This window comes from Aythya ferina, assembly GCF_964211825.1.
Source record: "Aythya ferina genome assembly, chromosome: 1".
NCBI classification, from domain to species: domain Eukaryota; kingdom Metazoa; phylum Chordata; class Aves; order Anseriformes; family Anatidae; genus Aythya; species Aythya ferina.
Window position 1 is genome coordinate 133,375,085 of NC_140296.1, and position 8,325 is coordinate 133,383,409.

At 40.2% G+C, this 8,325-nt stretch overlaps 1 protein-coding gene across 5 annotated transcripts in view; it reads left to right on the forward strand.

Annotated features, from left to right (window-relative positions):
• PARVB (parvin beta) overlaps positions 1-6,897 on the forward strand; it is a 79,627-nt gene extending 72,730 nt beyond the window's left edge. For all 5 annotated transcript variants that reach the window (XM_084505777.1, XM_084505778.1, XM_084505779.1 and 2 more), the window contains 2 exons: positions 29-101; positions 3,225-6,897. In XM_084505777.1, coding sequence (XP_084361903.1) covers positions 29-101; positions 3,225-3,301 — 150 coding nt within the window. In that variant the 3' untranslated portion in view covers positions 3,302-6,897. The remainder of the gene's footprint in view (positions 1-28; positions 102-3,224) is intronic.
• The last annotated feature ends 1,428 nt before the right edge of the window (positions 6,898-8,325 follow it).

The window sequence follows — 8,325 nt, forward strand, 5'->3', positions numbered from 1 at the left end:
AGGGTTCTAAGCAGTTTTCCTTTTTCAGGTCCACAATGTTTCCTTTGCTTTTGAGCTGATGCAAGATGGAGGACTCAAAAAACCAAAAGCTCGTCCTGAAGGTATGGTTGTGACATGTGGCTTTAAACCATATATAAATACATAATAGTAGATGCATTTCAAGTGCAACTGCATTCAAGATAATGGGAGTATTAATTGGTGGAGAGTAAATGTGAACCTTGACAGTTTTCCAAAGGATTCATCGTCTGCATCTGGGGTATATATTTACCTCTGTTTCTTGTCTGGAATAGGTTTACTGAGGTGTGCACATCTAGTTTTAGTGAATGATTCAGAAGCTGTTCAGTGCTATATTATACATTTATCTGGTATTCTCAATCACAGTCCAAGCAGGAAGCTTTGCGTAGTCTAATTCTCATAATTGTTGCTCTGATTCTCTTAACTATTGTGTATGCTAAAAAGAGGAATTAAAACTTTCTGACTGCTAATTTTTATTCCTAGGGTTACAAACTATTATATGTATTAGAGGCTTCTACAGAACAAAGTGAAAAATGAGGAGCCCCCAGGAGATGTTCAGTCTGACTTAAAATAAGACAAATTGGTGATAGCAAATAGATTAGTGGACAAATAGTGGAGCTGGTTGTAGTGGTTAAAAAAAGACAAAAAACAATATTAAGTGAGTACATATCCTGTCAGAGTGCTGTTCTTTTACATTTGGGAATGAAAAGTGCTCCTGAAAAAGAATTCCATGAAGCAAGACATTAACTTGGAGTTGAGTCAATAGCTGTATGTGGAAAACAGGGAAAGTGGAAAAATATGAATGCAGGATTGGGAAAGTAAGGTTTTTGAGTGGAAGGGTTAAAAAGACGACAAAAAGAAACCAGATCAGCTAGACAAGCCTGTCTCCAGATACAGATTTTGTTAAAAACCTAGAAGATAACTTGTCTAACTGAAAACTTGCCCCCCCCCCCCCCCTTTTTTTTAAATTATATTCTTATCAGTTGTTCTAAAGAGGAAATTACCTTCTTGTAGGTCTGTTTTATATCCTTACCCTATCATGACTGGTATTCTACCAGAGCAGACTTTTTGTTTGCTCCAGACAAGGTGTGTAGATTCAGTAGGCAGCAGAATATATTTGTGTTTTTTCTGACTGAAAATGTAATTTCTAATAGAAGTCAGAGCCAAATTAGCTCAATGAACATGCCTCTTTTGCTGCTGCAGGGTTTGTGTGTATTCCTTTCTCATCTGTCTGTGTACCCCTTCCCATTAGCAGTGATTCACAGCTGTTAGTGAGTTTGCTTGTGTGTGTGGCTGGAATTTCCTGTAGAACTGACTGCTTGAAGAGCTCCTCCACTGGGCGAGACAATAATGTATTGGGCTCTGCTTGTCACTGTATTTTTTATCAAATCCTCTGTAGCATCAGGATCTTGGCAGTACAGTCATGTAGTACATGACTGCTGGAGATTAGTAGGAGTCAGCTGTATATGCCTCCTGCAGCATTGTGAGGGTGGACGGACAGTGTCTGCCCAGCACAGTGCCACTGGTCTGGGCCCCTTCCAGCTCCTGCTTGTGCTCCAGCTGAACCCATAGCTTTTGCAGCAGCTCTTTGCTGCCACTTAATCCCATCACATCTTAGCATGTGCCCTGGTTTCTGTGCTTCTAGCTGTGTTTCTGTTCTACCCTTTAGATTTCTATTTCTCACCATTAGCACCTTGATCTTGGTTTATATCATAGGCAGTTCCTGCCTCTGAAGCTGGATGTCAGCCAGAGGAAAGAACTGAACCCCACCAGGCTTGATCATACCTCTTCATGCTATGGCAGCTGAGCTGGGGTTAACAGTGGCTGAGGGAAAAGACCCACCTTGCTTTCAGTGGAAGACTGAAGATGTGTGGCATGGGGAGAAGAAAAACAATTAGAAGGAGGGGGACAGATTCCCTAAACATCTCTGACCACTACATTCTCACTTAAGGCTGACTATTGGGGCCTTTATATATATATATATATATATATATATATGTGTGTGTGTGTGTGTGTGTGTGTGTGTGTGTGTATATGTATATATATGTATATATATATATATATGTATGTATGTATTATATATATTCATAGTGCCAGGAGTGTTTGATTTAATTGTTTTGCAAACAAAAGAGGCTGTCAGCATCCCTGGTCAAATCTGCTGATAGATGTCCCTTAGAATCATAGAACCATTAAGGTTGTAAAAGACCTCCAAGATCATCTGGTTGAGCCGTTCCCCTACCACCACCATCACGAAATAAACCATGTCCGTAAGCTCCACATCCAGCCTTTCCTTAAACAACCACAGGGGTGGTGACTGCAGATACTTGCCTTGATTTGCCAGCTTTATAAGTGCATGGCTGTTGCAAGGTGTTGTTTCTCATTTGGGAATGGTTAAATTTATGTATACATTCAAAATCCATTCAGAGGGAACTGGGTTTTGATGCAGAGGAAGCAATGATTGATTCTGGCTCATGTCTCACTGGGAATGCTATGGTAGTAAGCAGCTTTCTGTGATACCTGGAAAACTTAGAAACATATTTCATACATCCAGGTAAGATCTCTCTTTTTTTTTTCAGGATGTATTACTTCACAGCAGTTAGGATCTTACCTTTCTTTAGGACAGCAAAAGATTCTTTTGCAAATGCAAAATACAGAATCACAAATAAGTTAGGTGAAACAATACATGGAAAAAGTTTGAGAGGTTACTGAAAATACCAGATGAAGTGTGGAGGTTATAGACAGTTATCCAGTGTGGGGTGGGGGGACGGGTGGGGAGGTCCTGGCATTGATTGTGGGTGTATGAGGTTCAGGATCTACTAAGATGTGTGTGGCTACTTTGCTTCTTCTCTGGCTAGCAAAGTCATTGGTGAAAACTCAGAAGGTACTCTACCTATGATGTTGCCAGAAGGTAGCATTTCCCAGAGGCTTTATCCCAGGTTTCAGGCAGAAGCAGGCCTTCTCTGTAACCAGTATCAGATGAGGAAGGGAATTCTCTTTCTTACATTTCCCAGAGAAGTTAGCTGTGACTGTAATATCATGAGGGTGTTTTGAAGTGCATCATGCATGACATGTAAAAAGCTTGGCTTAGGGAGATCAGAACATTTTTGTAGCTGTTTCTGCAGGCTCAGAGATGTGGGGACTTTTGTTCCTTTGAGGGTAAATGGTGGAGAACAAAAAGCAAATTAAGAATTTCTCCTTTTCTTCCACAGATGTTGTCAATTTGGATCTGAAGTCTACCCTCAGAGTTCTATACAATCTGTTCACAAAATACAAGAATGTGGAATGATCGTGGAATCTGCTGAGGTCTTCGTCATACCAGCCTCTTTAGACAAAAAATACAATAAAAATGCCCTCTGCACACTCCCTTTGTGCCTTATGCTATACTTCATGCATTCTTTCTACAGTTGATGTGGTCTCTCTATAGCTGTTTATATGACAATCCCACTAAAAATAATGCACATGTACTCTCTAGGTCGATTGAAAATGTGTAGATATTTCACACTTTTACCAGAAAATACTGTTGGGTCTGATTTGCTATGATCAACAAATGTTCTTTTGATAAAAGAAATATACCACTAACTACTTAAATAAGCAGGGACAACATGAGAACTTATTAATATCTGTCTGTAGACTCTGATTTTATAATAACCTTTCTTTAGCAAACTTCTTGGTTACCATTACCATTTGGAGATTTTCCAGGCTTAAGCATTAGTAATACAAAATCAGCATTGGAATTTATTTAGAAGCTGAGCCCTTTCTTTTAAATAAGGTTTTGTATGTTCTGTTGGGTGGGTGGGGTCAAATTACAGGCACTATCTGAAGCTACATGACAAAACCTTCAGTTTTTGTGTTCACCTCATAATAACCAGTGTTATTTCCATTCAGTGTTTACACAGAATAAGTCTTGCAGTGGGATAACCATCTAATCTTTTCATGTCTATTTTTATTTCTTCTCCATTCTAGGAGAAATTTGGTTGATAGAACCACTACCATCCTTTAAGCATGCAGCTTCTATCCAGTCAGTCAGTCAGGAGCTGGTCAGATATGCCCAGGTTGGATTAATGCATTTTGCCCCCAGCCCTTTTTGAAATGTACATGGGGAAAAATGAGTTTCGCAGTTTAAAGACTGGCTCTTCGTTTTGTGTAGCTAAGGTGATGGGTCAGATTCCTCTTGAAGTTACTGGCAGCTGTACAGTTTTTGTGATCATGCATTTATAAACAGTTTTTATGTATTTTCCTTCCTAAAGAGTGAAAAACTATTTCTGTATAAATGAGAGATTGCCTTTACTTGAGCATTGCGCTGGGTTGTGCTAGACAAGGTGTATCCAGTGCAAGCCAATGGTTAGTGCTTCAAATCTGAAGCTCTTCGGTGATGTTCAGTTGTGCTTTAAACTAATTTCATTGAGTTGCCCTGTGTCATCCCAATAAATACTCTGCTACACCCTGGTCTAGCACTCTAGTCTCTAAGCTGTTACAGATTTTAGTGGGAATGCCTTTTAAAAACAAAAGGATTGTGAGTTTTATCTGATAGACTGAAGTTACCTCTTAGTACTTAACAGGTTTCATCTGCAGATCTGTTCCTGGCTGGTGGTGTACTCGTTATAGCTGTGTGTGCAAGGAGGCTGTGCTGGCACATGAGCTGTCTGAGTAGATTTTGGAGAAGAACTGTGCCAAAGAAATGGAATTGTAATTTCCAGAGTAAATTATTTGTGGAATATGTATATAATAGCACTCCTTTCCTTGGAGTGCCTAGGGGAAGGATTTGACTCCTGCTTTTATGCATCATAGAATCATAGATCCTATGATTAGAATCACAGCAGCAACTTCTCTTTTATGGGCAGCCATGATTTTGTGTGAAACATAAGGCAGAGTACCCCAAAGAGGAAGCAGATGGCATTGCTCTGCTCTTTGGAATCACTTGAGTCTTGTAGGTTGGCATTTTTTCCCCCCCAAAATTGATTTCTTCGGCTAAAAATCATTTACCTTTCGAATTCAAGAGGAAATGTGCTATTTGAATTGTAGAATTTTACATCAGGAATTTTTTCCTTCCCTCCTTAAACATTTTTTAAGTTTAGGAAGATGGGAAATGAGCTTCTGCTTCTTTGTTTCATATTTTGGGGTTCTGAGTTCTGGTGATGAATTATTTATGCCACCTCCCCTCATGCCTCCAAACCAAAGGTGAAGAGAAGTTTCCCCCTATTTTTTTTTTCTCATGAAAAAATTCAGGCCCATCTCTCCTGTAAGGCTTTGTGGGAATCAGTGCTTGTTGGTACTTTAGGAGGAAGCTGACCTCTTGCTGTTTATACAATGCCTAGTACAATATGACTTGAATTTCAGATGGGGCCTTTAGACTCTACCATGGTGCTGGCAATTATTGCAGAGACTTGCAGAGGCACTAAGGCCAGGTGGGTCAGCTCTGCTGGCTAGCTAATGAGATCAGTCTAACTTCTGTGCTGTGAAATAGGTGTATCATGAGGCTGGGAAATGATTGAACCAAAGGTTCTCTCAAACTTTTTTTTTGTTTAATGCAATGTACTTGTGGGAAACAAGTCTGTTAAAGAGCTCTTACTCCTCCTACTTCCCTTCAGCTGATGTGGAAGTGCCAGTGCTATTTATATTCTCTGAGATGTTGGCAAAGACTTCCAGAGAATCTAGTTTTAAAATTGCTGGCAGTATTAATATCAAAAGCAAACAAAGTAACAAGAGGAGATTGATTAGAGCAGTTTGGGTTTGGGAGAAGGAATGGCTATTTCTGAGATGGAAATTTATGGCCGATATTTAATTGCCTATGAGCAGATGTGAACATAACACATTTTAAGAGTCTGTATTTTGTTCAGTTAGGTGTTTCTGGTCACTATGCAGAAACCCAAATCCCTCCTCTGCAACCTGAGGCATGGGCCCCTGCTAGCATTCCTTACATTAACATTCCAGTCAGTCAAGACTGCAGGCTTGATGCATTGGACAGGCTGGGGGCAGGTGTCATCTTGTGGGTTGTGTTATGTTTTTAAGTCTATTGGTAAATGTTGCACGTGGAAAATGCATTGTTCATTCCCTAGCTCCTTGCTGTCTAGCCAGGTCACTCTTAGATGCTGTCTTTATTGCTAACTGGGCTGGGAAGGGAATGGATTTAACTGAACTGGAGCTTCATCCCAGGCAGTTCAGTTTACAGGAAAAGCAATAAAGGTAGAGCCATCTCTGAACACCTGTTTTTGGCACGACTTTGTTACATAGCCGTGATACTTACTCTCAAAAGGTAACTGAATGATAAGAATATTATTCATGAACTCTGCATTTCTACTGAAATTTTACGTATGTTTCCTGAGGTACCAGTGGATAGATCTGAATCTGGTTGAGTTCATCTGGATTGCTGAATGCTTTGCAGTGTTAAAGTGTCCATATTTCTAAGTACTTAATGGATGTCTGTCTTTTCAAGCCCATACAGCTTTGCCTGTTAGGTGTATCTGCTTGACGTACTCAGTTCCAGTAAGCTGTATTACCACAGAAGAAGCCCAGATATTCTTCAGCTGCATCCCGTTTCTCAGGCTGAAAAAGCAGCAATGGCAGATTTTCTTTGATCAGCTTAAACCTTAAAGGGCTTCTTACACCTCCTCCCCCAACCCTTGTGCTTTCAGTATTAATGTATTTTTAAAGAATCTTTTCTACTGTTTTTAACAGTGTTTACTCTGGATTTCATACTTAAAACTAGCCTTGCAGATAAAATTCTGGACTTGTCATATGTTGGACACATCCAGCTTTGTGACAAGAGTTGTGTACTGTAAGCAAATTACAATGCAATGCTATGTTTGCTAGAGATCACAGTAGGAGTGTTGTGCATGGTTTATGATAATTGTACTATTTATTCAAATAAATAAATGATGATCACTTGGTTTTCTACATTTTTTTTTTTTTGTCTGAGTGGGCAAATCAGTGGGAAGAACTTTTGAAAGGTGGGCTGTAGCTGTCTTCTTCATCAAGGGGGGTCCTAGATACATGGTGATCCATGTAGACCTAGCAAAGCAGTGCTCTCAGGTTTCTGGCTTTGGTGACGCGCAGGCAAACCAAATCTGTCTGACTCTTATGTAGGTTTCATCAACTGTTTTTTTGGTATTTCCCTGCCACTGGATGTGACAGGTGATCAAGTTGTTCACCTTCTCCCTTCCACGGGAGAAAAATGAATTACACCCTCTAATACCTTTAGAAGGCTCAGGGCCAAGTTCTGCAGCCACACAGGAGGGAGGCCTGGCCTTACAAAGCTGAAGTCCTGCATGTGTCTGCAGAGCACTTGGGAAGCCAGAAGCACAACCAAGAGTGGCATGACATTGAAAATGCCTGTATGCTTGCTCTGGTACGAAGGGAACAGAGAGTGGCTCACTTATAAAGCAAGGCCATGTGGGAGAACAGGAAAATGCATTATCAGAACTTGTTATTAGTGAGAGTACTGCTGATTGCTTGAATTGTTCTTCAGTTGCTATTTTTGTATGAGGGCCAGGTGTATGGGGGCATGTGCATGTGAGGTGTGCTTTGGGAGCGTACAGAGTTTTGTGGGGGGAGATGGGCATAAAACCAAATGCAGCTCTGTTACGGAATTTAGTAGTGTTGTACTACAGAAGACTGGCCACTTCATGCACTTCTGACAACATTTTAGAGGAAAAAAGTGCCTGTCTACCATGTGTGCTTGAGACTGCTGTTCTTTTAGTATTGTCACATTGTACTGTGAATGAAGAAAGAAACAAGATAAATGTTGAAGCACTGAGAGATCTAGTAATTAGAGATCAATTTCCCAATTTTTAATTATTCATATTTCCTCTGCCTGCTGGTATGAAACTGAATTTGTCTAAAGGTTGCAACAACATCTCCAACGGTACCTTCTTTTTGGTTTTGCTCTCTACATTTCTAGGCTGTGGCAGGCACTCCTGCATAAATAAGAAGGTACTCTAGGTCTTTTCTGATTTGCTGTAATGTTGTGCTTATCTGCTTAGAAAATACAGTTAAGTTTTCACTTCGACCTTTAGATGAAAGATTTGGAATTAAATTCTCAGTCACTAGGAATTCATGGCAGCTGGAAATCTGTTTTCAGCCCACTTTCCTTTATCCCATTTAGCTCATGCAGAACTATCAGTTTTCATCTATGGTGTGGAGCTAAACACAGGAGTCAGTTTCTTAATAGCATTAAACCAGACCAGCTTAGTTAGTGTGATTGTCTGTTTCATTCTGGGATTTCATGGAGGACTGCAGAATCGTGTTTTCTTTCCAGAAGAGTTAACAACTGTCAGTGATACCTGAAGGAGATGTCCAGGGAAAGTGATGGCT